Below are 27,573 nucleotides of genomic sequence, written 5' to 3'. Positions count from 1 at the left end.
TTTTTTTTTTGAGAAAATGGAAAGAAAATGTATATATATATTATTATTTATTATATAACATTGTCAGCATCAACACCAACAAAAAAAAAAAAAGTAACATCATAGTTGTTTTCATCCCAGCATTCTGACCGTGTTGAGAAAGGCAGCAGGAGTCACGCGTCCCTTTGTGAAGTAGAGGAGCAGAGGAGGGCTGGGCAGGGGAGGGCTGTGGCAGCGACACTGACTGGGGGGGATCTGGGGGCATACTCTGCTCCCCTGACTTTGCCTTCTGAACCAAAGCACTGGCGGGGGGCACAATACGCCGTGGCCAATGAGTGCTCCATCCGTGCTTCCAACCATTGGCACGGTCAGCGTCCATCCCTCTTGAGTGCTGGTGGTGAACATTCGCTTAAAGGAGTCTTGCAAAATGTTCTCGTTTTTGTTATCAATGGTGTGTTGGATTTTTTTTCCCTTTTTTTTTTTCTTATTTCCCCTCCACTTTTTAATTTTATTTTATTTTATTTTATTTTATTTTTTTTCCATTTCCATCGACTGCCTCGTTAGCTGTTCTCGCTCCACTCTGGCACCATGCCTACACCGTGCACCGAGTGGTACTGGTGGGGCGAGAGGGTTCGAGGCACAGGATGGGAATAGAGGAACTCTGCAGGCTGCAAGCTGCTGGGGGGGGACTGGATGCCGGTCTGAGGTCCGCACTGCCGCACGATGGGTTGGTGAGAAACCGAGGTCTGGTGCTGGAACATGCTATGGGTGTCTCCTATCTGGGGGGACGTGTGGTTGGCCACACTGCTGAGCCGGGGCATCAGAGGCCCTGAGGTGAAGTGGGCAGAGAAATGCTGGTAGGGTAACCTGTCCATGGGTTGCATGGCAGACACTGTGCAACTGCTGTAGGATGGCATGCTGGGCCACGTGTTACAGCTGATATCTTCCAGGCTGGGCACAGGATCCGTGGGGGGAGCAGAGCTGGCGTACATACATGCCTGGCGCTGAGCTGATTCAGTCCTGTATGAAGTGTTCAGTCCCTGTTGCTGGGGGTAACTGGACCTGTAGAAAGGATCCTCTTCCGCCGGTGAAGTTTCCATGTAGGGCTTCTTGTAGGGATGTTCAGTGGTGGAACATTCCTCATCTGTTGGGAGAGAAAACTCCTGTTAGCAAACAACAATGCCATGCCCTCAGCTGAACCTCCCTCTCTGCAGGCTGCCAGGACCATCCTCCTACTACCAAGGGCACAGCCCACGCAAAGCTGAGGCAGATTTGCCCTAACAACCATCAAGCTCCAGTCCCTCTACTGCAGACACATCTCCCAGTGCTGTCACAGCCTTTCCTTGGGACTGTTCTGAACAGATCCCACTGAAGCAGCTCATTGTGCTTGCTGGGCTGGGGAAGGAGGGATTAGCTGGGAGCTCTGGAAGGAGAAGTAATGCTATAAGATGCAGAAGGGATCTTGAGAAGTATTATTTCTGGTGATATCCCATGACACCAAACTCATCTCTGTTGGCTGCCAGCACATCGCCTGCCTGCAGACACAGCACCCTAACAGACATCTCCACTCCCAGAGATAATGCTGTTAATTAAAGCCTTTTACAATTATACACTTCTGTGATAAGTGACACAAAAATTTTACTGTGAGAGCACCAGCTATGACAGAGGTGAAGCAATCAGATTTAACAGCCCCAGCCTTCAGCTGTGCCAAGGAGCACATAAATCCATGCAGGGCTGCATGCTGGGGCCAAGCAAAATGAAAAAGTGAATTTTTATCCAAACAAGGTGCAGCTTGCAGAGCCCTTTTTTTCCTGCAGCATCTCTGTGCCAACAGCAGGAAGGAGATAAACAATGTAGGTGAAATCTCTAGGGGGAGTAAAATGAATAAATGAATATGCGCTTATTTATTCATTCACAGGGTCACTAAATGAAATCCAGCTCTGCTGGAATGGATGGCAGAGTTCCCAGGAACAAGAGTTTCACTGAGAGATTTTAAGATCAATGAGGCAAGGAAAGGAGAGCTTGTTCTGACCCACGTTAGCTTGGTGCTCCCGCTCTAAGAGCAGGATTCCTGGTGCAGAACGTAGCACTCCATCTAAAGGCATAACATTGGAAAGAATATCACCAAGAATTGACCCTTACTGCTGTAAACAGACATATGTTCCTCTTGGAAGCTGCACCGGCTCTGCTGGTAATGTAACCCCTCACCTCACTCAGGTCCCCGCCCAGTGTAGCCAGCACATATAGGCACCAAAGGGCAGGAGAGCCACGCGTTGCAACAGCATCTTTGGCACAGCCAAAATGGAAAGTGGGTGCAGCAGTGTATCACTGCTCTCACTTCTGATTGGGTTTGTTGTATAGGTGAAGGTGATGAAAGCTGTGAGCCCTGGTTCTGAGTGTGGTCCATCACAAAAGGCATATCTGCAGTACCAGCCGGAGTGCTAGCTTCTACACACAGCCTAAAAGCTTTGGATCCTTAACCCACCACTGAGTAATAAGAATGCTGGGGTGGAAAAACAATGTCTTGTAAAATGAAGCATTGTTCTGCTAATAAAATTTTCAGCATTAAACCGCATTACTCTGCTGGCATTAGAAGCCGCTGGCTTGGGGTTTGACTGTTTATTTTATTTTATTTTTTTAAGTACGAAGCTCAAAACAGTCAAACCCTGTTTTTCCGTTGTGCTGAAGTGTGCCTGACTTACAACCTGAGGCTGCTGATTTTTCCACTGAGCCCAGACGTTCCACTCCCTGCTGCAGCACAGCCAGGCAGGGCTGCAGAGACACAGGTCTGCTTCCAGAATGCATTGCAGGTGGAAAGAAGAAAACAAAAACAACCAGCACGAGTGGAAGCCCTACAGCTGCCTCCTCTTCTTTATGAGCTCTAGCAAGTGCTCTGCTGTCCTTTCTAGACCCATGCTCACTGATGTCAAATGTGGGAAGGACACTGGTATTCTAGTTCTTAAGGACTTCAAGGGGACTGCGCCTATCTCCAAAGAGGATGTTAACAGAGGATCACAGCCCATCCTAACAGTGCCTGCCTGCCCCCCAGCCTCTCTTCCTACTGCTTTTCCACCTCTCTCACAGTGCTAAAAGAAGAGGCATTCCCATCCTGGGCAGCTCAGAGCCAACCCCATCTGCTCTGGAGCCTAGACAGCGGAGCCCCAGGACACAGTCCTCTTCCTGAAGGTTCTCTCACATTCTCAGCAGGGCATAGTGGAGAAACCTGCTCTACTCTTGCTTTGCTTCTTGATGCTGGTTCCCAACAGCCCTCCCTATCCTTTTCCTGGTGGCACACCTTTGGGAGATGCTGTCCATCCTCTGTGCTCATTGCTCTTCTTGGAAGCCTGCGGTGGCAACCAGCTCTCGTGAGCATCCCCTTGATAATGCACAAATCTCCAACAGCAGAAGGTTCTGCCAAGCAGGGGAAGCTCCCAGAAGTGGATCCAAGGAAAATGGAGCCTGCAGAATGCGTGGAAACTGGCTCCCTCTTAGATGATCTATCTAATGAAGGAGTTTGAATGAGAGCATAAGCAGTTCCAAGATTTCCGGTATTTACTACTTCCAGCAGGATTGTAAATACCACACAAATGACTTTTTAAATAGAATTTTCCCAATTCCAGGATTAGACCTATTTGAAATGAAATGCAAACTTGTAAAATCTCTGGACTACAGAGTACCCAGGGCTCACTGCTTCCTCTGGTGCAAATACCCTGCAAAGGAGAGCTCCTTTCCAATTCGTGACTCTCATCTCCCTGGGATAGAGGACAATGAAGAATAGGACCCAAATGTTTCAGTTTTTAAAGCTCACTCGCACTTCCCAGACATTACAGTAGGTTCATCCCAACTTTATGAGGAACAGACAATGGCTGATTATCACTAATGCTGTTCTTTTGCCCATTCTGGTTTCTCGTCTGAATCTAACATGAGCGGGAACAGCCAATCACAATGTACAAAGCCAATGAGGGCTGTCAAAGAAGAAAAGGATGGAGTCAACCAAAATGTGCATCCCTAAAGGGCAGACAAGTCATATTTCCTGGGACATGAAATCTAAGATGTGTTGTGGCTGTGGTAGTTATTTTAGCAGTCACACTTCTTGCAGTAGCTGCATTGCACTGCAGGGGAACACGACAGAAAGAGATACAGGGCAGGAAAAAAAAAACAGCACCAGAAGCTGGAGGCAGCAAATGGCTGGTACTGCCTGCAGAGGCACAGAAAGCATCGCCTGGTGAGGCAGTGGGGTATCTGTATAAAGCAGCACTGCCCTCGTGAACATCTCCTGCCTGGGAGGCAGGCTCCTCTGCAGCCCATTTCTTCAGGCTTTGAGCTACATCTGCTGCATCCTCCCAGGCTGCAGACACCTCTGGCTGTGAGGTAGCTCAGGGCTTGACCAATTCATTGCAACTCCTAAAATGCTGGCAGGATGAGAAGAAGGTCATCCTACAGCTGGCTTTTATTCAGCCCTGGTCCTACAGCTTCTCTAAGAGAAAGAAATCCCATCTCCCCGTGATGAGGGAGAAATCAGCTTGGTAAAAGGTCGGCCTACCCTAACAGTGCCTGTTCTGGAGGAAAGGGGAGAAAGACACTGCTGCATCTCCACCAACCTCAGCAGAACAAGAAGATGAGTGATATATACTTCCCCATGGGCAGGGTCACATCCAAGCTGAGTGGCTGAACGACACAGTTCTTGCTGGTTGGGGCCGGTGGATTCTGCCGCATCCCTCTTCTCCCTCAGAGTGCCAACATGACAACTTTTATAACCTCCCCTGGGAGAAACTGTTCCAGTCGCCTCCTGTTCAGCATCATAAGCATCCCAGAAATCTGCCAAGTGGTTGGGATTGTGTAAGGCTGGGAGGGAGCAGAGGTTTAGAGGGATGACTTTTTAGTTCACAGGAAGTCTGAGAGAGAGGATAACACAAGAGAAAACAAGCCCTGATGCCCTAGTTGAGATGTGGGGCTAAAATGAAAGTCAGAAAGCCAGCTGCCTGCTGGCAAGTCCTTTTGGGCTTTTCAAGCACAGCAGTGAGACAGGCAGAAGTGGAGAAAAAGTAGAGAAAAGGCAAAGCTTTAACAGATCTTTGTTGCAACCTAAAAATCCACATCAAGAGATGAGGCCACTCCTTAGGAGGATACAGTTGTGGAGTTCATCCATCCATCCCAGAGCAGTCCATGTGAAATGCCATAGGCAATCTCAGTCTGGAGCTAGGATTCAACGCAGGACAATTCAAGCCTTCAGGACTGCTATTCCCCAGCATTCAGCATGTTCAAAAAGTGCTTGGAGCAGCAACCTGTCACATCATACTGGGGTCATTCCCAATGCCTTGACCCCGCATTCCCACCCAGGCACCAGGAATTGCCACATTGGTGCTCTGGGATGTATCCTTCCTTCCTCACCCAAAAGGGGATCTGCTCCCTGAGACAGAGGAGCCTTCAGAGATAACATCCCTGCTGTTCTCCCCTAATGCAACTCCATATCAGATCTACGGAGTGAATCCATCTTAACTTGACAGCTAAGAACAACACTGTCAACCACAGAGTGAAATCTTTGTCTCAAGTCACCAAGAAAGGAGAAGTTGAATAAGGTGCCATTTAGCTGCTCAAGGAGACCCATTCTTTACCAAGCCTAAACGAAGAGTCAGCCTTCTGATTAGAAGGGCTCCAAAGAAACACCATGAGATGTCAAAGCTGGTTGGAGCAGTATACGAGAGCCTATCTTGGAAGGCAGGGCTGGTATTTGCTACAGAAGATACAGACACCAGCTGGTCTCGAACACAGCCAGATTGCCCTCTGCCCCTAGGAGCACTTCTCCATAACCATAGCTGCATGAGAAGGAAATCATCTGCTGGAGACAAATCCTAATCTGATTGAAGAAGAGTCAGTGCTTGAGGAGTTGATTGGGACTGCACACACTCCTACCTACACTTTTTCTTTGATGAGAAGACTTATTAAAATATATGCAGAGAGACTGCAGTAGGAAAGCAGGAGAGGTGTGAGGAAGAGTTTGATATTTCACTGAAGGAGAAGAAATTGCAAGAGGAAGATAAATATAATAGATAAGATTAGTTCCCCTAGTTTAATGCAGACCCTTGCAGCACTAGAAGAAAGTGCCACACTCAGCCTGAGTTTGAGATGAAACCTTGGATCACGTTCTGATTTATCTGAGAAGAATTGCTCGTTCCTCAGTTTTTGTTGTTGTTGTTGTTTTAATTAATTTCACTTCGCAAAGCGCTGCTTGGCAGCTGACATTGGCTCTCTGTTTCCCATTAACTTTGTGTTTCTTTCCTTTAGGCCCCGTGACTGTTTTCGATTTGCTGCATGCATGGGAGGGGAAAAAGCACAGCAAGGAGAGCAGAGACTCAGGCTCCTGAGACACACAGCTTGGGGAAGAAGGCGGTGGTGTCGGACAGGACGCTGCTTCTCTTTGATTAAAGCATTTGGTGGCTTTGATAAAAGGCCCTTAACTGCTTGTGCCACTCAAGCCATCGTGGAGATAATGAGGAGCCGTCGGCCCTACAGACAAGGACGCGCTTGGCCAGTCTCCTGCACTTCTGCAAGGGCCATGCAGGCCAGAAGGGGCTGGGGAGCTTATTATGGGGCAGATAGTCGTCTCTTTTGTGACAATAAGAGGAAGTGAGATAATTGAGGGATTGAGGGAAACCACCCATGGAGACACCACTTAGTGGGAATCCCAAAACTGGAAGGAAACATCAGCTGATTCCTTATCACTTTACAATGTGGAGGCAAATGATGAATTGCCCTGCAGTGCAGGGACACACAGATTGTCCGAAGGACCGCTGCCATTTGGGCCAGCTTATTTTGTACAGGTTCAGTGGAGGGGAAGATGAAGATCAAAAGCTCAGCTCCCAGGGCACCAAGGCTGGATCTCAGGCTGGGATACCAAAGGCCACTGTGGTGGACCTTTTGTCCCATTTCCACCATAGGGCTTAGTGGCAGTCCAACCGTTTCCCAGCAGCTTGCACCCATCATTCTACACCAGGATGAGAGGATCAAGGGTGATACAGCTTACTCGGACCTCAGGAGACACTCTGGAAGGGCACTGCTGTTCCTTACTCTCTATCCGGCTGCTCTCTTCCCACCACAGCTTGGATTCTGGCTGTATGAGAATCAGAGTCACCCCACCAGCTGGAAGACTCAGAAAATTGTGCCTCCATTTCTCACTATTTGGCTCAGATCCACAAAATGAAAATATTAAGATTTCTCAACAATTTTTGTTTTGCATATATACATGTATGTCCACAGATGAGGTGCTACAATACTTGGAGGACTTACCAAGGGTGAGACCTCTACTTCCACTGCCCTGCTGTCCCGCTGCCAGCACTTCCTGGCATCTGCCACTTTCACCCTGAGTCTGCACTGCACATCCCAGTGCCCCGGGGTTAGGATGCTAAAAATAATGGCATGTGGCTTGCTGATAGGACCCTGCAGGGAAGCAGGAAGAGATCTGCTGTAGGAAGAGGCTACCAGGCTGGAGCAGTTCTTTGTGCAGCCAAATGCTGTGGTGCATGCTATCTCCTTTGGCTTTTCTTTTGCACCAAGAAAGTCCTGGAGAAAAGTGAACCAGGAAGGCAGCCACAACCTCCTGCCTATCCCATAACACTCTGCCCTGGAAATTCCCTATTTTCCTCTGAGGGTCTGGACCTGATCTCGTGCTTTTGCTTTCCCAGTCCTGAAGCATCTAACATCTGGGCACACCCATTGCGCTGAGAGGGGAAGGGAGAGCCTGCAAAGTGCCTGCTCCTGCCTGAGAACAATTATCCCACTGGTACCCCGGGCTCTTCACGCCAGGACGAGCTGAGCAGTCAGTGTAAAGCACTCACAGTGTGATCCCTCAAGCTCTGTCAAAGCAGGTCAGTCACGCCAGAGGGGAACGAACATGGATATCATGATTTTCAATGCCATGCCCCACTCATTAGACTGAGCATTTAAGTGGAAATGCTTTCTGCATATGGGCAAATGTCTTCCAGCCGTGAGACTTTTAGACAAAAACCACAAAATCCAAGTTGTCAAGGTATCTACACTCAGAGATTAACCCTGTCTGAGGGCTACAGAGGCAGATAAGTCAACTTTATCTCTGGCACCAGCTATCTTGCCAAATGTGGATTCACCATGGGTGGAGGGTGCCAGCAGCTGCTCCCAGCCCAGGGCAGAGGAAAGATTCCAGGCTCCCACGGGTGAGAAGAGTTTTCTAGCCCTACTCCATGCTGCTCCCCACTTTTATTGCACAGCACTCAGCCCTTGCCCATCTTCAAGAGGCACCACAAAGCAAGCCGGAGCCTCCCATCCCGCAGCAAGAGAGCACTACAAAGTAATGGCCACAGTCATGCTAGGGAGGGGGAACGTCACAAGCAGCAATCTTGAAGGCCTGACCTTTTCTCTTGGTGCAGTGGTAGATCTGGCTGTGCTCCTGGGAGATTGGGTAGGGGTTGGCAGGTGGCAGCAGGTCCTGGGAGGTGCTTGACACCCCGTTCTCACACTGATACTGGGAGCCCAGGTTGGAGGAGGTGGAAAGGACCCTGGTCTCACCACTGAAGGGGCTGTGATTGGAGGACACTTTCTGTCTCACTGTGCTCCTGGGAACAACCGGGTACTCTTTACTAAAAGCAAACAAACAAACAAACAAAAAAGAAAAGCAGAAAAGCAATCAATTAATAAATAGATTGGTGAAATGAAGGCAGCACATTAGCGTCATGGTGTTGATGAGACTTTCAGAGAAACAGAGATGCCCCTCCCAGGAGACTGCAGCCCCATCACATGTCACTGCATCATTATCTCCCCTCTTGCTCTCCTGTCGGTATCTTTCTCTTTGTGTTCTTTCCTCTTCACCGCTATTATTTTACATACACATTAGATAGATATATGAAGTCATAGCAAAATACATAAGATTTATACGTACACAGTAAGATGGCATTTATGAATCACTTCCTATTTATATCATATATATGAGCATATATGTAAATAAAAACCTCATTTCTGCCAAGTTGCTTACAGGGATTCAAGCTGATGTGAAGGTGGATTAAATATTTAGATCTACTTTTTCCCTGTATGGTTGTTGTCCCCATTCCTTTTCCCCAGGCTTCTCCAGCCTGGTTGTCCTGAATGGAGATCTCTGGACCAGAGAACAAGGTCCCCCCCAGAGTGCTCCAAGAAATAAAATATCACAAGCAGCCATATGCCTGAGCAGAGCCACTCCAGGAGGGTGAGTACTGATGGAAAGTGTGGTTTGTTTCCTTGTTTTGAAATCTGGTTTGAAGCAGTGGTGCTTCGCCAGCAGTGGCTCCAAATCCCTCCTACAAGAGCGTACGATGTTTTAGAGATATTTCTCCAAGCACATTGGCAACATGTGGCAGGACAAGATTATTCCCACAGGAAAGCTCAGAGACCTCAGGTGAGACACTCACCTCCTCTGCTTCTAACCTCCACAATGGCCAGGCACTTGCTGAACCCAAGGACTTGCTGGGCTCAGAGCAGTCTGAACCAGAGCCCAGATCACAATACAACTTTCCTCTTTCCAGCCACAATATCTGCAGCAATCTTAGAGATGCACTGCTCACCTGCCCAAGGGTAGATCCTCCAATCCCATCTTGAATGGGCTTGCCTGGCCACATATGTGTGGAGGAGGAGCCCTGAATCTCCTCTTGGGCCTTTTAGAGAGGACCTATCACAGCAACAACTCAGAACTCATTTACAAAATTTAACAATACCAATTATATAAACCTACTCTCAGCAGGGAGCTTTCATCCAAACCACTGCTGTGGTGACTGCCAGAACCATTAGTAACAGAGCTGTTATAGACGGGAAACTCACCCAGGAACTCAAAACCAAGTGAATGTGTTTCTCATTGTGCAACAATTTTTTTCCAAACCCCGGGCACTGGTGACTTGCCAGGTCTACACCAAAGGTGGGGTTCTTCCCCCACCAGCCCTGCAGCTCCTTCCCACAGCTGACTGACCATCAGCTTTTTGCCTAAAAGTGAATTCCAAGCTGTGCATGGTGAACGAAAAGAGAGGTGGGCTGGTAGGAATGTGGGAGGAAGTGGGGACTCATTCTTCAGGCACACAAGGCAGTAATGGTTGCCAGGAGGTGCTGTGTGCTTTAGGAGACCTCTTCACCAGTGAGCAGCCTCTGCCCATGATTTCATTGCAGGAGCTCCTGCTGGAAGTTCAAGAGCCATTGCCTTCGGACCTCCCTTCAGATAAACCCCCTAAGTGCTGTGTCTCTCAGCCCTATCAGATTATGGCTTTGAGCTTTCTGCTTCTGCCATGCTCCACCTTCACATATGGGTCTTCATGGAAATGGTACCAGCACAATGCCCAAAGCTGTCATCCTCATATTTCCCTTCTAGGGAGACAAGATGCCCAAAGCTGACTCTGCTTCCTGATCAGAGACTGCTACATGGACTGGCTGATTTGTTCTTCCTCAGCTTTACAAACCTCTCCCAAAAATCATAGAAACATAGAACCATAGAATTGCTCAGGTTGGGAAAGACCTTAGAGATCATCGAGTCCAACCATAACCTGACCATACTACCCTAACTCTATCAACCCTCTGCTAAATCATGACCCTGAGCACCACATGCAGACGGTTTTAAAACACATTCAGAGATGGTGACTCAACCACCTCCCTGGGGAGCCTATTCCAGTGCTTAACCACCCTTTCTGTAAAGAAGTTTTTCCTGATATCCAGCCTAAATCTCCCCTGGCACAACTTGAGGCCATTTCCCTTCATCCTGTCACCTGTCACCAGCAAGAAGAGACCAACCCCGCTCTCTCCGCAATCACCTTTCAGGTATTTGAGGAGAGCAATAATGTCTTCCCTCCTCTTCCCCAGACTAAAATGGCACAGTCCTCTTTTTGTTTCCCCAATGGAGTGGCAATGAGCTGCCACAGAGGAGGGACATGCAGTGGCCTGATATCACACCATGCTTACTGTGGCTCTTTCGGAGGACAGCAAAGATGAATGCTGCCACAGTTTCTCCCTTCTTCTGGAGTGGAGGTATTGGATGCCTCCACTGGACTGCCCTTTTGCAGGTGTTTCTTCCAGTAACATCTCACAGGAGTTCACAGGGATCTCCGCTTGCATCATGCTCTTGCTGTGCAAAGCATCATATAAACACAGAGAAGCAGACCTCACCCTGATACTGCTCACCTATAACAGTGTTTTCCCTGTCACTACGGAGAACTGATTGGTTTCTATTAATAAAAGATATTTCCTTTCTCTAAAGGAGCTTATGTGCCTTAAGCTGCAATATTTTTACCCCAAAGTACCCAGTAGAGGTGGTGTCAGGGTCCCACACTCCTGTTAAGCACTGGTTCCTTTCCAACTGCTTTTCCCAGGGAAACCACAGCCTCTGTGGCTGCCAGAGGAGCATGGCACTCCATGGCATAGCAGGACATGTGCTGGGGGGAGAGCAGTTGGAAACACCGCATTTCTCTTCCCAGGAGACAAGGACTTCTATTCAGACAGAAATATTCCCATTTCAGTCAAACACATTGGGTGTTATTTTTGCCCCCAAAATTAACAATATGAGGAGTGAGAGACAGGAAACTAAATATAAAAAATATTCTTTTTCTTTCGCTTTTTTTCCCTACCATCAAAGGCAATTCTCTCTGTATTTCTACTTCTCTGTTCTTTACAAGCTCTGAGTTCTAAGAAAGAAATTGCTCTGGTGCATTGTAACACTACGGTCATCTTGAAGCATTTGTACTATTTCCCGAGAACACAATACACAGTATGCACAGCCACAACTATAGATTGCCTTTTGGTCTTTAAAAATCCATCCTTTCTTTCTTTATTTTTTTTTCCCCCAGTGAATACCTAAAAGTCACTAATCCGAGAATAGCCAGTTGCAATCCTGGGCCACAGTTTAATAGAATTAAAGGTTTCATTCACTGCTGGCAGACACTGCTTGCTGTGTCCAGAATTATTGCTGTCCAAAAAAATGGCGGAGAAGTTGGAGGACTGACTACTGTGGCGAGACAGGAGTTGTCTGCACAGCAAGGGAGAGATTGCTGTTCCTAAACAAGCATGAGCAACAGTTCTATATGGGATCATTAATGAACTACATTTTAGTGAGGAAAAAAAAATAAAAATTAGAAGAACAAAAAACTTTGGTTTGGGAAAGAATTTGCAAGGGAAGGAGATGTCATTGATACACTTTAAGTGAGTTCGAGTTAGTTCTGATGAATGTTTGGTTACCAAAGCTCGTATATTACGACAGCATAGGAGGACTGGGAGGAAGCAGGAATGCTGTGCGGGGCACTGAACGAGCTCTGCCAGGTGAGTTTAGCAAAATCCTTCCCACTGTCACATCTCATGGCATCTTCCCCCTTCCCTGGCCAAATGGCACCTTCACCAGGACACGATGAGGTCACTTACACCACCGATTCATATGTAAAAAGAATTCAGAGGAGGAAGTTCAAGGAGGTTTTATAATCTTAGAGTCACAAACCTCTTTGGCCTCTGGACACTAATAAAATCTGTGGAAAATGATAAATGTATATGTTCACAGAGCAGCATCCAGTTCACTTTCCTGCTTATCACTGTGTTGGAAAAGAATAGTGAATTTTCAACATATTTTCATGTGCAGACTTGGAGTTCCCTAATTTATCAGTCATTGCATAGTAAACATAGCTAGCAAACAAAAACAGAAAGTTAAAAATCTCTCCATAATTCAGTTTATAACTTGGAATCTACTGTGTTGCAACATCCAGTCCCTAGTGGCCCTAAGCAAATGGTTCTACTATGGCTCTTCTGATATTTCTGCAACAAAACAATGGGTACCAGGCTTTTCAGAGCTGTTGTAGTAACAGTAATGAGAACACAAAATAGCCATAAAATACCAGGTCCCAAAGCTTATACAATATCTCTTCGAGTTCAGGATGAGATATGAGATAGAAGAGGAATTCCCCATGGTTGATTGCTGCCATGTTTTCATAGTATCCTTTGGAGCTTCTAGGCTCAGCACCACCTACAACTTCTTTGTGATGACAGTTCCTACCCTCTAGGCTGACCTATGGTGTATCAGTGGCCAATACTGGATCCCTCTTCTCTCTTTCTAAAGCATCATAAAATTTAAGTCATCCACTCAGTACCGATGGATGCAGTGATGCAGGATCAGACCCTTACTCCAGATGTGCAAATACAACTCAAAGTTATTTGATTTTGTATTACCCAAACCACCAATTTTTGTCCTTCCTGCTGAGATTTGAGAGTAGGAACGAAATGAAAGTAAGCCACAGAAGATATAGAGAGGAAGAGAACATAAGTGACTGCAATAAGTATAACATCTCCCAGGGAAAAAAAAAAATACCAGAAAACAATTGCCAATTGTCACTGTGCATTCATTTCAGCTTATTTCCAACACACTGTAATAAAACTGAACCTCTCTCAGGAGACTATCTGGAGAGTCTGAGGTGGATAATCTACAGCGTGAGAGGATAGACTTAGAGGGAGGAGGACTACTGAGTACTTCCTTCATTTTTAGCACAGATCAAATATGAGCTCTCTCTGCATGGGGACTACTGGCCAGCCCCACAGAAAATAATGACCCAGACTGGATGTCTACTAAAATAAGTCCAAATATCCAGAGAAATATGGAAGGCTGTTCACAGCAACAGCCTCCACCAACACATCAGATGTCCTGACCTCCTCACCAACATGTGAAGGGGCCCAATGTAGCTGTTTTGGGGGCACATCTGTGTTAGGCACCAATGCCCCTGTCACTCAGTGAGCAGGGCAGCACAAACAGCCCATTGCAATGAACCCAAAGAACCAACAGAGAAATTGCTAGAAATCCAGAACTCTCATCTTCAGGCAGATGAAAAGCTGAAGTGCCACAGACAAATACTGCTATTCGTGTAATAGGAACTCAGGAAGGTAAGGAAAATGGACGTTGGCCAGAGGCAGCATCAGCAGGCATCGATGCTGGGCAGAGCTTCTGCAGATTGGGTCCTGCTGGACAGATCCAGCAGTGGGGGAAATTGCAATACTCCGTGAATATCTCACTTTAAAAGAACGGTAGATACCCTCCAGTGAAATCCACTGAGTCTTACTCTGGATTTCATCTGAATCTCATCAAATTCTACAGAATGCAGCTCAAGCCTATGGTTTCCACCAGGGTTTTGATCAGGAAACTTTCCTCAGGGACGTTTGCTGGAGGAAAACATCGTCTCTCCAACAGATGTTACAACCCTAAATCTCACACTGAAAATGCTTCAGACAGTATGTAGCCCTTGGGAGATTTCAGTGATGGAAGATGGGAAATGAAAGTGGATGTAAAGATGAAAGGAGAAGATGCAAGGAAAGTGAAGTTGTTTGTGGTGGACTGAGACCTACTTGCAGGGGACAGAACAGGGCTCATCAGTCCAACACAATGTCAGCAAGTTGGGGTATATCACATTTTTAGATCCTAAAGGCTCATCCATTTACTCTACAGGCAGGGAAAAATGCACCATCTTCTCTGCCGTACCAGTTCTGAATCATGGCACTGTTTGTATATCCTGTAAGTCTGGCCCAGTTTCTGTTCTCAGTTACACCAGGAAATATTTGGAATAGTTCCAAAGATTACTGTCGATTGATGCCAAAGGAAGCAAGCTACGGCTCAAGGTCCTTGATGGAGAAAAGACATCCTTAGCACTGAGCCACATCTGTGAATCACACTGCCGCTCTGCCCTTCACTGAGCGCATCGCTCTGGATCTCACTTAGAAAAGGCCCAGGGCAGCCACCACAGGAGCTGAGAGCCACCCTTCCACGTCACTGTCTTTCCACTCAAAAGCTTTCCCAATGAGGAGCTTCAGGGACTAATTGCAGCAATTCCAATGAGCAGTAACAAGGAGCTGAGATTTCCAGAAGCTCTTCAGCACCCATAGTAATCACAGCAGACAATAGGAATTGCAAATGATCAGCAAAGTTGGCTGAAGGGTTGAACGGAATTGCTCTGTCACAGCGTCCTAGCCCCAGACCCACAGACACTTCTCCCCCTCTGTCTCTTTACAATTACAGATTGAAAAGATAAATAAAAGCCACAACTTGCATGCAACTTCCCAACTCATTCTGTAGCCACAATCTATTAGCACAGCTCCTCTGACTGTCATGCATGGAGAATTGTTGAGGGTGAAGCCCTACACTGGCATCTGCAATGCAGACCTCGTCATCTCGGAGGATTTCTGCTGTGCATTTTGCTCTTTCTCCCCACACCAAATTCCCCTTGGCACAGGCAGACTAGTCAGAAGGGATTTCTGCAGTACAGCAACAGATCTGAAAGAACTAGTTCTCCTGATATTCCAGCACCACAACCATGTGGTTCTATTCACCTGATTTATGCCTTTCAATTGCAGCATGACCACAGGATGCAGATTTGGTATAACACATTCCCTATGCATTTTCCTGTAGTATTTTTTGTTTGGTTGGTTTGGTTTGGTTTGGTGCTTTTGTTTTGTTTTGGTTTGTTTTTTTTTTTTCCTAAAATAATCAGGAAAGCAAAAAAAAATCTGACCTCATGCTTGGAAAAAAAATTGAGAGTTAAAAACAGCATGTTGTCCCAGCACACTTATCCCATCAGAGAAACCGCTATGGGGTCCCACGTGCCTCAGGAAAGAAAGGGGGGAAGTGAACTTGTGTCAGGAGTCTGTTTGCACTGGAATTTAGATCTCTCTGGAGCTCCAGGCTATTTGTTCTGAATGAAATCATCTGCTGTTGAAAGGCTCAATAACACTCCTGAATGAAGTTTTCTACCTACACCAACTTATTAACTTTTCTTCTGGGAAACCAGAGGGGGTAAATCACCACGGAGGTCCTGCAAAGAGGAGCCACAGAGAGGGCTCACACACATCCATGTCCGCCCCACAGAACGCCCATCCCTTGGGGGCTCAGGACAACGTGCTGCTCTTTCTTGGCCACAGTGCAGATGAAGATGGAGGGAGAGCCCTCAACAAGGCACCCGAGACCTTGCTCTGAGCTCACACTTGGCTCTCAAAGTTGTCTTCCTTCCCCGCTTTGTCTTCCTCCCCCCAGCCTCTGCTATCTGCCAAAGTGAGGAGTTCAGCAGAGGAAGTCGCCATCACTGAGAGCTGCTATACGCCACTGCAAGACCTGAGCTGAGCAAAATAATGTTGGGCCCAGCAAGCCAGCCTTTGTCCTGTGATCGCATCTGCTGACAGGCACAGCTCTTCAGGTCCAGGTGGAGCTCCTCTCTCATACCTCCAGCTATTGAAAGGCAGACGTTTACTCTAAGCACGTTGTTCAGACTACAGGCAAAGCAGGAAGGGTTCCTCAGCCCAACCTACACTCATATCACACATGACACTCATGTCACCACCTTCTCAGAAGCAGTTCTGCTCTCTGGAAGCCCCTTTTGCACAGAGGGAGCCCAGAAACCCAGCCAGGGGTCGCTGCTTCTGGATGGTATCTTCAGCCACTTGCTGCCACCAGGTCCGTGCTCCAAGAGACACAGTAGGATCAGTGCTGGGAGCATATCTCAGGGCTCAGGCCTCTCTCCAACACTGCTTCAAGACATGCAGGTGATGGGGGTGAGAAGGGGTGCGCTCCAACCATGGCTGGAATGGCTTTCCTCAAACCCACAGTGCTCTGAGCTCACACACCCTGCTGGCAGGCTTCTCAGCTCTGCTCTCGGCGCTGAAATGTCCCTCTGCACTGGAAGTTAGGACACAGTTAAGAAAACAAAGGTGCTTAGGCTTTCCTCAGCATGAAAAATTCATTCCCTCCATGGCTACACCCCTTAATGAGATGATCAGTGACCTGATGAATGTCAGGTCACCGCTTCCCAGTACTAAAGTCTGTGCACTGTTTTGTAAAAGCGTGGGTTTTTTTTTCCAGCTACCTTATTTTCCCTGTAATGAAGAATAAAAGTGTGTTTTCTGAGAGCACACACAGCCATCACTCCCCCAAAGCTGATGTACCAACATCTGCCAGCCAGTGGAGAAAACAGCCTCACTACACGTCTGTATACACACGTATATTGTATTTAAATATATATTTATATATGAAACATAAAATCACAAACGTAGGTTGAACTTCTCTAATATACTCAATGCTGAATGGTTATTTATCTCATATGTACATCACTTACATGTTTTGATATGTTAATACATTTTGTATGAGTTGTGATACATAAAAAACCTGCAAATGTGAGTTCTTATTTGTCTGTATTTACGACCCTGGATGGGTCTTCATCATAATACAATAACCCAATCCTGCTCTCTTGTTAAAAAAATGACATCTTTGTAAGGGTGCAAAATTATTTCCATGTAATCTGTACAGAGGATAACTTATTAAGGAAACAAGCATCAGAAATTATCCTATAAAGTCAAGGCTATGGATTTTAACCCTTTCCACCATGTCAGGTCTGAGCATGTGTGTTTATATATTCCAAGTGCTTCTGTTCACTGTATCAGAGTATGACCACAGGCCCCACAGAAAAATGCCAAGCCATTTTTAGCACAAGCTCAGCATGGTTAGGTGCCATGCTCTTCATATGTCATGAAGCCCTTCTAATAGTCCTCACTGTTTTGCCTCCTCCCTCCCCCCTCCAAAAACTCCACAATGAATGTAAACCTTCAAATCTTCCCATTGGCCATAATGAAAGGGTAGTTTAGCAAGGAAAAAAAAAAAAAAGGTGCTGGGACATCATTACTGAAGTTCCAGTAAAGGTTGGCAGGCTGCACAAGGGAGCAAAGCTATTTCAACTGGCAGTGCATCCCCCAAATAAATAAATAAATAGATAAATAAATATTGAGACATTGTGCCAATAGGATCTGTGCAAAGGGTGGGCAGCAGGGAACACCAGGCACATTCAGGGATGGCTTAGAACGAGAAGAGTAAGCGCTTTATATATACATATATACATATGTACATATATACACAGAGGCTTTCTCTGATCTGAGCCTGAGAATGGTTGTACGCAAGCATACACTTGCCCACTCCATTTGGGTAAGGTTATGGGTGAATTGAATAAGGTTCTGGGTTTGGTAAGGTTATGGGTGTATTGAATAAGGTTCTGGGTTTGCAGGATTACAGGCATTATTTGGTGCCCACCTTTTGCATGGCTGTAAGACCTATGGGTCACCAAATACAGCAACTGTAAGACGTGGATCTGCATAGATATCAGCTCCCAAGGCAACAGCAACCACTTACAGCCTGGAGGGATCAGCTCCAGGTTCCTGGGCTGCCCATGGGTGGATGCCTCCAGAAGGCAACAGCATGGGCCCCTACAGCCCCTGCTCAAAGCCAGCTTCGCTGCTTCCAGAGAATAAGGGATCTAAATCACTCTTCTCTCCTGGATGGAAAATGCTATATTGAGCCACTACATCTGTCTTAGGTGTAATCACGGGTATGGCAAAGTTCCTGCAAAACATTTGCACCAGGAAGTAACTTGACACATGTATGAAGTTCCAAGTCAAGTGAAAGGCATGAAGTTAATTACCAGCAGAGCCTGACATTTAGAAAAGGACTTTAAACAGGATTTTTAAACAGGATTTAGGCATAAGTTTCAGCCTACATATTTACATCCAAAACGGAGATCCAAAAAGACCTCTTCAGCCAACTGGCCCTGGAGATCCCAACATTTTCTAACACCTTCCTGTTTCACCCTGAAGTCACCATATCTATATCCCTGCTTTGAGAATCCAAGACTGATTCTCTTAGGCAGGAATCCAGTCCTTCATGCCTAAGACCCTCTGAACGTCAGAAACCAACACAATGCACCAAGTCTCCAGGGGCATCTGGAGAACCCTTAACAAAACTGCTACAGCACTGCCAGCTGGGAAGAAGATATCTTCCAACTCTTCTGCAATAGCCCTGTGTCCCTGTGGCCACAAATCCTGCCTTTGCAACCCAAGCATTAAAACTGGATTGGAAAGCTGTGGATGTTGGCCTCATGTTGGAATGGTATTTCACCAATTTGAGGTAAAAGATGCCAGAGGAGGGACTGTCTCCACATCCTTGTTCGCTCACCCACCAGTGACACACAAAGCAGAGCCCAGAGCTCTCATGGAGCTGGGGATCCCCATGATGGAGGCATACATTACCTCTGCATCCTGGACATCCTGTGGAGCTCCATGTCATCGCTGCCGCGGAAGCCTTTTGCGAAGGGGTTGTTCTCAATCTTCAGCTGAGTGATCTGAAAGGAAAGAAGAGCAATGGGTTCATTGCAAGTCCAAGGCACGGCAAGGGAGAGAGGGGATGTTGTTTATTAAACCTAGGCCAGCTAAGATGGTGGGGGAAAGACACTTTTGGGAATTCAAGTTATCCTTCAGCTCAGTCTCCGAGCACTGCAGATGGGGCTTCCTCCAGCTCTCTCCACTGGAAAAATATCTCCTGTCAACTGCCTTTCACTTCCTTCAGGCTTGCCCCATACCTATCACACAGAATTCTCACTGGAGAAAAGCTGTTTTGTGAAAGTTTCATACTGTCTTTTTGCAGCTGAGATAGAAAGGGCTGCACTGAGCAGAGGTCTGGTGATGAAGGTGGCATTACTCAACTTTCGCTGACACCAACAGATATTATCTCACCTGTGCATAACCACAACCAAGAACTCTCAAATCCTAGAGCCCTCTCAGCCAAGACTCACCCTGTCTGGTTACCCTGTCTGGTAGCGAGCAGCTACTTGCACTCGAGGAGCACTGCAGTTGACATGCTTCCCCACCCAGATGCACACTTGCAGCAACAGATTAGGAATATTTCTCTCCTAATTAACTATAGAATGAATTAAGGGGGACTGCTTTTCTCTCCTAGTTGGCTACTTTCGGAGTTAGCTAGCATGAATCTTTCTCAATCACCTAACTTCAGTCCTCCTGCAACATCAAACTTAAACATTTAAAGCATCACCTATTGAGAATGTCCCTTTATCCAAACCAGCTCTGTTGCTCACAGAGATGCAGTCCTCTCCTTCTGATACCTCCCCTGAGGACTTAGGCAAGGATTTGGGTTTTCTCACCATCAGACTGATGTTAAAGCAGATATCACCTGTGGGCCAACAACGCTCCCCACCACACTGCTAATCTTTTATGAGCTCTCATTGCTGTGCCACAAGTGCTTTGGTGGATCTGCAGAGCAGAGCTGAGGCTGGATCAGGTGCACACCGCCCTGAAAGCCAGCCTGCACCAGCTGCTCCTCCGGAGCTGGCATGGCAAAGAAAAGGTAGCATGAGATTTGGCTCACTTGACAGAAACAGCCGTAAACTCAATGCTGTACGAAACAAATCCGTCTGCAGCATGCAGCCAGGGTCAGCAACCAGGGAGCACCAGCCTTGCAGGGAGAGGAGAGGGCCAGCCTCTGTGCAAAGCCCCATACCAACCTCATCTTATGTTATATCAAATACATAGGCAGCAAAGGCTGCAGTTTCCCTTCTTCCCTTTCTCCATCACTGCCAGGCAGTCCGAGCGCAGGGCCAGAAGCAAGGAGAGCCCTGTGCTTGGAGCAGCTTCATGCACTCACCGTCCTTCCTTCACACCGCCGGTGGGCCAAAGGGAAGGGAAGAGCTCAGGATTGATGGCGGGAGAACAGAGAGAGGTTCATGCTCACCAAGCCGAGCACACACAACTGGACCCATCTCTTTGCCAAAATTCAAAGAGAGAAATCTGGCCTAGCCAGTGTCAATAGCAAGCCCCGCCAGGTGTCTGCACGACCAGCTCATTTTGTTTTTCTCATCGTATAGCATATTTTTTCCAAAAGCTAGTTGTTTACTTGACTTTTTTTGCCTAATTTGATCTCAAATCTCAAACAGCCCCCATCACCCACATATGCACATCCCCACAGACACTCCCATTAAGTCAGGATTCACCACATAAACAGGCACTGCTTTTTTTGTCACGCATTTCAGATTTCAAAGCAAAGGTTGAACAAACAACCCATTTGGACCAATCTGCCATTTGAGCTGTTGTCTAGCAGTAAACCAGTGATATATTTTATAATTAAAAGCCCCAAACTGTTAGAAAACAGCTGTGTATGTTGCAAAGTAACTGCCTATCAGTTTCCACCACTGAGGTGGTGGCACTTCTGTACTGAATAATAGACATTATTCAACTTGTGGAAGGTTCCATTTAATCTGTATTCTGAAATGCACTAAATGTACGGGTTGTCCTCACTTGCCGAACCCAATGGCAATATTTGCTTGCATAAGAGAAGTCCTTCATGGAGTGAGGATTTACAGTATTGGCACCAGCACACCACCGTACAAAGGCGCGGATTCATCCCAACCTAACCAAAGGCTCTTTAACCAACGCGCCTGCACAGAGGACCTCAGCTCCCAGTGTTCCTGCTGGAATCAAGGGAGGAGATGGGGAGTACTGGAGGGCAGGCGGGCTCTGGAGTGGGCAGCAATGCCCAAATTCAGTCTGCTCACTGAAGAAGGAGACGCCAACATGAGAGCCCCTTAGTTAAGTACCTCAGCTAACTGCTCTTTTTGACAAATCAAGCCTTCAGTCCCCCACAGAATATTGGGAAAATATCATACAAGACCTCCATCTTGCAAAAGCATTGCTTTACTAGTAGAGAAACCTCCTAACTCTCTGGGAATGCTTAGAAACAACGAGATGAATGTATGTGTTGATAGCAGAAAGCCCCAAGTAGATCACCTGGAACTGCAAACACCTTAAAACAAAGCATCTGCTGCATTGGAGGGATCTAAGAGTTCTGGGCTACAGAAGACTCTAAGTTAGGTCTGAGCTCAGTAGTGGGCAGTCTTCAGATGGATTTCCAACTGGTTTCTCTGGATAACACTTAGGGGCATCAGCCCTAGCCTTGAGTCTAAGCCACTTTTAGAAAAAAGAAAAAAAAGAAAAAAAAAGTGCAACAAATCAGAAAATAGAGAGCAAGTTGGTGGGCATCTGCTTTAGAAAACAGCCTCTAGAGGGTATTTTGTTTGGCTGCTTTTTGTCTGACTTCAAAACTATTCAGAAGTGGAAAAGCAAACAAATGGGTGGAAATTGCCTTCTTCTGGATCGGTTTTGCCACAGCAAAACTCTGTTTAATTGACTGTAATTCGTTGGGGGTGGGGACAAAAAAGCTGTCAGAAAGTCAAATGACAGTGACATCATTTTAAAATAAATAAATAAATAAATGTCACGTCCCGCAAGGTCATTAAGATGGAACACTTGGGGCTAAATCACATAGCACAGATTCAACAAAAACATGGAGCTTTGTTTATTGATTTGTTACTAGAAGAAACTGAAGCGAAGTTATGTCCTGGTCTCTGGTTGCTGGTGCTGCTGCAGACCCCTCAGAGACAAGCGCTTTCCCAGTGCAGCCTTCCCAATCTGCACTTCTCAGTGCCTGTCTGACCTATGGGTTCATCTTGACTTTAACGGGAAGCGACAGTTCCCAATGAAATCTCAGCACCGCTCCTCTGCGCCTTTCTCTGGGCTAACTGACCACAAAGCACGTCTGCTGAGACATTTCCAACGGCATCTCTCACTCCAGCAAATAAAATTGAGCTTTGCATCTAGTTAGGTGGAAGAAACGAACCGTCTTTGCATTTTTCATTCTTGCCCAGCCTTGTATTTACACGGGTTTGTGTCTCTAGATTCACGAGCAGCCAGGGTCAAACTATTACTCTGTATGATAAGTTTTCTCTCCATTATTTCTAACTGCTAAACTTTCTTAGGGCTGAGACGTTCCACACCAGCAGTTTGTTCTGGTCTCCTTTCTGTTTACGTTCTTTTCCTATCAATCAAACCAGTCCTACATTTTTTTTAGCACCATAGCCAAAGGGAAACTCCACCACTCTGGAGGCCAAAGCCATCCCAAAGCTGGGCATTTTGGAAAATCCCCACAGGTGCTGGGAGTAACCAGGAGGCTGGGCTCCAGGCTTGAAAGCACAGAGCCTTTTTCTTCTGTGCTGTCACGTACCCCAGGTGGGAACCAAGTCAGGGTGGAGGAGGAAGCCAAACCAGAGTGGTGTGAAGGGAAGGACTGGATGAAGACAAGGTGTGCATCTAGCTGGGGCAGGCAGAGCAGCTGGATGGAGAACGGGGACTCAAAGCCCAAGAGAAAGGCTGGCAGGGGGGAGAGAATACCGAACCCAGAGGGCCATGAAGGAAATGGGAGGGACTGTGAGCCAGTGACTGGTCAGAGCTACTGGTATGAGACAGAGGGGCCCATTGAGGAGGCTGCTGGCTGAACTGGGAGGCAAGAACAGAAGACAAGAAGACACAGACCCTGCACAGTGCTTGGGTGGGGAGGAGGTGGGTCAGGAAGTGGGAGAGAGTGAGAGTGGAGAGCTGTGGTGCCCAGGGTCCCCTCAGAGAGGGAAGGCACAAGCCCAAGGACCCCAGGCTGAGCAGGGACAGGCTGGGGGACAGGGCTGGGCCCAGCCCCTACACTGAGGCACTCCATGGCCTCCAGCGTCCTGAAGAGATGGATGTAGTTCCCTGCAATCCAACCAGGAGAGCCAATCTCTGAAATAAAGCATCTTGAGACCCAGGAGCTGCCCTCCTCAAAAGAACAGAGCCTTCCCTGGTTGTCCACATCACTGTGGTGCCTGCAGCATCCCAGCTAGTGCTGATGTGACCCGAAAGGAATTTGGGCTACTGAGAATGATGAATAACCTGGGGGGAAAAAATCGGCATAAAACCGGATATCCTGAGGGAGGGAAAACTAATATAAAGCCCAAGTCCAGCTAACAGGGAAAGTAGGTTGTAAAAATTAATGAGAATAATTGTTGTGAATTCTTGCTTTTGAAAGAACCCTCAAGAGGGCAGAACCTTAATTATTTCTGTCTATTAGGGTTCATTTCCTGGTCCTAAGTAGAGAGCTAGTACCTAATAACCAGTAACACAATGATTTAAGCTACAGCAAAATGGTACTTAACTGTAGGGGAAGTTAATATTTGGGAATCAACCTGATTGCAAGCATCCATTGTGTAAATGGCAAGGAAATGAAATGCGCATGTGACCTATTTTAACACCTCGATATTTCTGGGGTCTTTTTTCAGGGCTGCAGTGATGGGGGAGGTGGCCGACCCAGCTGCTGACAAGTCCACTGAAAACTTTACAAAAACGTTCTTCGTAGCTGAGCCCTCCTTTTGGGGAGCAAGCTGGGGAGAGGGGGAGCCCAGTGGGCTTAAATATCTTTGCAGGCTGCCTAAAATATCAGGGGAAATAAGCACAAGCCCTGTATTGGGATTGCAGCTGTGCTCTTGAAATGAATGGACTGATCCGCAATCAGACAGGTATTTCTGTAAGCTGTATAAGCATCAAGTCAAATGCGGTTATGGAGGAGTCATACAGTTAATACTACATACTACAACATCATGCAAGTATAACATAGTTTTTGAAAGCACACATGTGTTGGCACACATGTGCACCTGTGCATGAAATTGTGCGTGTAAAATGAATCGCTGTATAATAATGGTGTGTAATTGCATGGACAGGAGGATCTGTGTGAAGGGTGCTCTACGGGTGATGGATGGAAGTGAGAGAGGTCGCAATAAGTTGGTAAGAATAGGTAGTGCACTGGCAGAGACACACGAGGATGGACGAACAGACCAACCCTCCTTGCTGAGCTCCACAGACACAGCCTGCAATCATTTATGGCAATAGGAAGCACAACCCAAAAACACACTTCGTCCCAAAAACACCCCGCTGTGACAGCAGAACTGAAGCTAGTGCTCACAGAGCAGCCCTACATTTGATGGACGTCACTATTCCACACTGCCAGTGCCAGCTGCACCCTGGTGCTGCGCCTCCTCGGCACAGGGGCAAGCTGCAGATTTTATTCCCTTCCCCGGAGGGAGATGCCATTTAGGGTAGATCATTCCCTGGTTTATTTTTATGGCCCTATCTTTCTCAATTGGGGCTTTATCTTGGGGGCTACAGCCATTCTTTTGCTCGTTCCCCCAATGACCCAAGGCAGCAAGGAGAGGAATGTGTGTGCTGGGGGGGAGGGATGCGAGAGCATGTAAAATGTGTAGGGGGTGTGTAAAATATGTAGTGGTGTCTGTGTGCATGTGCATGTGTCTGCAGGGATGCGAGCGCGTGTGCGTCTGTAGAGATTCATGCGCTCGTCAGTGTGTATGTTTTGACAGAGACGGATACGCAGATGTCATTCCTTATCAACCAGATGTTGTTGATTTACAATCAAATATCCCCGCTCCTCCTAATATGGCAGTTTTCCCAAACTACTGTACTTACATGTTTTTGCTTTGCTTTGTTTTATTTGCGTGGTAATTTTTTTCCCCCCTACATAACAGTCCTATTTTTCTTCAAAGGAAAGCAATTAAATTCAGGCCTGCTTTCTCATACGGAAATGCATTTAAAGCAAGCAGTATGTCCTGTTTTATTAACTCCCTGTTCTATTAATATTATATTCTTTCTCCGAATCCATCAAGCAGAAGTTAAACTTGATTTTATAGCATCCACGACGGAGTTATAATTTAAGGCATAATTTGGCGAGAGCTCAACTTGGATTCAGTCTGCTTGTCCTGGCTGTGCCAGCAGCTCCTATTTTAAAGGGCAGGGAAGTATTTTCTTTTCTCCCTAGTTACGGTGAAACACTCTTTCTTCTCCAGCCTGCTTCTCCTCTCTGCAGCTCCCTGCCCAACCAATGGATGGAGGAAACGTGACCATTTCACACACATTTAGGAGCTTCCCCGTTACATCTCCAGGAAAGCATCCAGAATTCAACTAAGGTCTTATCTGACCTTTCTCCATTTGAAAAAATAACGGAATGCTTTCACTCTGTTGAGCATGAGAGGGACATTCTACCTGCCTGCAAGTCCAAGCAAAAACGCTGCTTTCAGTGCTATTAGGGGAGCCCTCTCAGGGGCACCCCAAGGAAGCCTAAACTGACACATTCTCATATATTTTGCTTTGTTCTGCTCGGGCAGAAGCCGACTCCAGGCTCAGAGCCTCCCTTCCTGCCAGGGTCTCACTGCCCTTGGCTGGTGGGGACAGAGCCGTCCCCAAACAAAGGGACAGAGCACAGCCAGCTGGGGTTATCAGAGCCCCAGCTACAGAGGGAGCGTCCAGCTCCCTTCTTCAGCACCAGATTACAGACTTTGACCGATGTGGGGAAAGAAGATAAAACCAACTTCCTCGGTTGGTTGCCTCCACTCTGAGCAAGCCATCCTGTTTGAGCTCATTCCCCCTTGGTGCGCCTTGAGCCCCTTCTTTGGATGCTTTGTGTGCACTGCCAGGAATAACAGAAGGAATGGGGACAGAACAAATCTAGACGGATAAGGAGGGGTGTGGGGAACAGAAGGGAACCAGGACTGTGGCACGTGGGGAGGTGAGAGAGATGATGGTGGGGTGGGGAGGACCTCAAAAGGAATTGTGTCAGGAGGGAGTGAGGAAGAGGAGACACAGTTTGCCAGTGCTAAGGCCCGGCCGAGCCCTCACCTTGTGGTTTTGGTAGGATGTAACAGCGATGAAAGCAGTCTCTGGGAAGACATGGGTGCAGAAGGCTGTGTTCTTGGAGCCAAAGCCGTTGTTCTCATCTGCCTTCACGATGTGGAGCCGGGGCTGGTATTTGTGCATGGAATTCAGGATGATCTGGGCATGGGGAAAAAGAGAGGACAGACCATGGGAATGGAGGGGGCACAACTCAGCGCATTCCCAACTCATGCAACCTTCTGATGGAGAGAGGAGGCAGAGAGGGACCTCCAGTCCTTTCCCCAAAAGATTCTCCCACAACAGAACTCCTCAGAAAGAATGGAGGAGGAAACACCTCTCCAGAGAAGCATTCCCCCACAGCCAAGGAGCCCATCAGGGCCCCTAACACATTTCCCACAGCTGGAGGGGACTCTCTGCCTTTTGCAGCACCCCAGCAAGAGTTTCTCAATCTTCCCAGCAATCCAACAAAGCAAGGAGCGAGAAGCAGAGGATTCGTGTGTCCACCCCCCACCGTGCCACCCGCAGAGGATGGGGCAGGAGGGTGGTGGGGAGGGAAGCGCTGCGCTCAAGATAAAAAGCGGCCCCTGCTCCGTACCGGGTTAATCTCCGGGGACAGTGGCGGGGAAGGGGACGGTGGGGGAGGAGGGGATCCGCGCCGATAATGACCGGACCCTGGCGACAGCGAGACGCAGCGCGCCCCAACGCCAGACCCCGACCGCCTCGCCGCCTCCCCCGTCCCGGGGGTTTAGGCAAATTGCTTTGACATCCGGGAAAGCCGAAGACATCAACGGTGAACGATCTAATGGCTTTTAATTTCATTACCGCGACTCTAATTGAGAGGCTCCCGGTGCAGCTCCGCCTCTGAAGTCCCTACTGACCCAGCAGCCCGACTCTGCGTGCAGGGACTTCTCCCCAGAGCCGCCTGCTCGCAGCGGGGGGTGCCTGGCCCTGGAACCCGAACGGATCCCCCTCCCAAAATCGTCCCCCTCCAAAACAAAATTATATTAAATAATAATAATAAAGGAAAGCAGCAGCACTTGCAAAGCATCTTAATTCGGGTCCCAAAGGAAAATAAATAAATAATAAATAAATAAATCAACCAACCCTGAATTGGAGAGGGAAAGCGCGGCTCGGACAGTGATGCTCAGCGCTCAGGTGCGCTGCGGGCTCGGCTGGTTTCCTCCCACTCCCCACCCCCACCGGACAGGATTTAGGAACACGAAGTTTTCG

At 47.4% G+C, this 27,573-nt stretch overlaps 1 protein-coding gene across 1 annotated transcript; it reads right to left on the bottom strand.

Annotated features, from left to right (window-relative positions):
- Positions 1 to 69: 69 nt before the first annotated feature.
- LOC100539219 (T-box transcription factor TBX5) lies at positions 70 to 26,589 on the bottom strand. The gene is made up of 4 exons (XM_010720574.2): positions 26,350 to 26,589; positions 19,042 to 19,133; positions 8,365 to 8,591; positions 70 to 1,123 (listed from the first exon to the last, which is right to left on the bottom strand). The coding sequence occupies exons 1-4, from the start codon at positions 26,572 to 26,574 to the stop codon at positions 540 to 542; spliced, it is 1,128 nt and encodes a 375-aa protein (XP_010718876.1). The 5' UTR covers positions 26,575 to 26,589; the 3' UTR covers positions 70 to 539.
- Positions 26,590 to 27,573: the final 984 nt, after the last annotated feature.

This window comes from Meleagris gallopavo, chromosome 17, assembly GCF_000146605.3.
Source record: "Meleagris gallopavo isolate NT-WF06-2002-E0010 breed Aviagen turkey brand Nicholas breeding stock chromosome 17, Turkey_5.1, whole genome shotgun sequence".
Classification (NCBI taxonomy): domain Eukaryota; kingdom Metazoa; phylum Chordata; class Aves; order Galliformes; family Phasianidae; genus Meleagris; species Meleagris gallopavo.
Note: the sequence above shows the minus strand (reverse complement) of the source record. Positions and strands in the feature narration are given on the sequence as shown.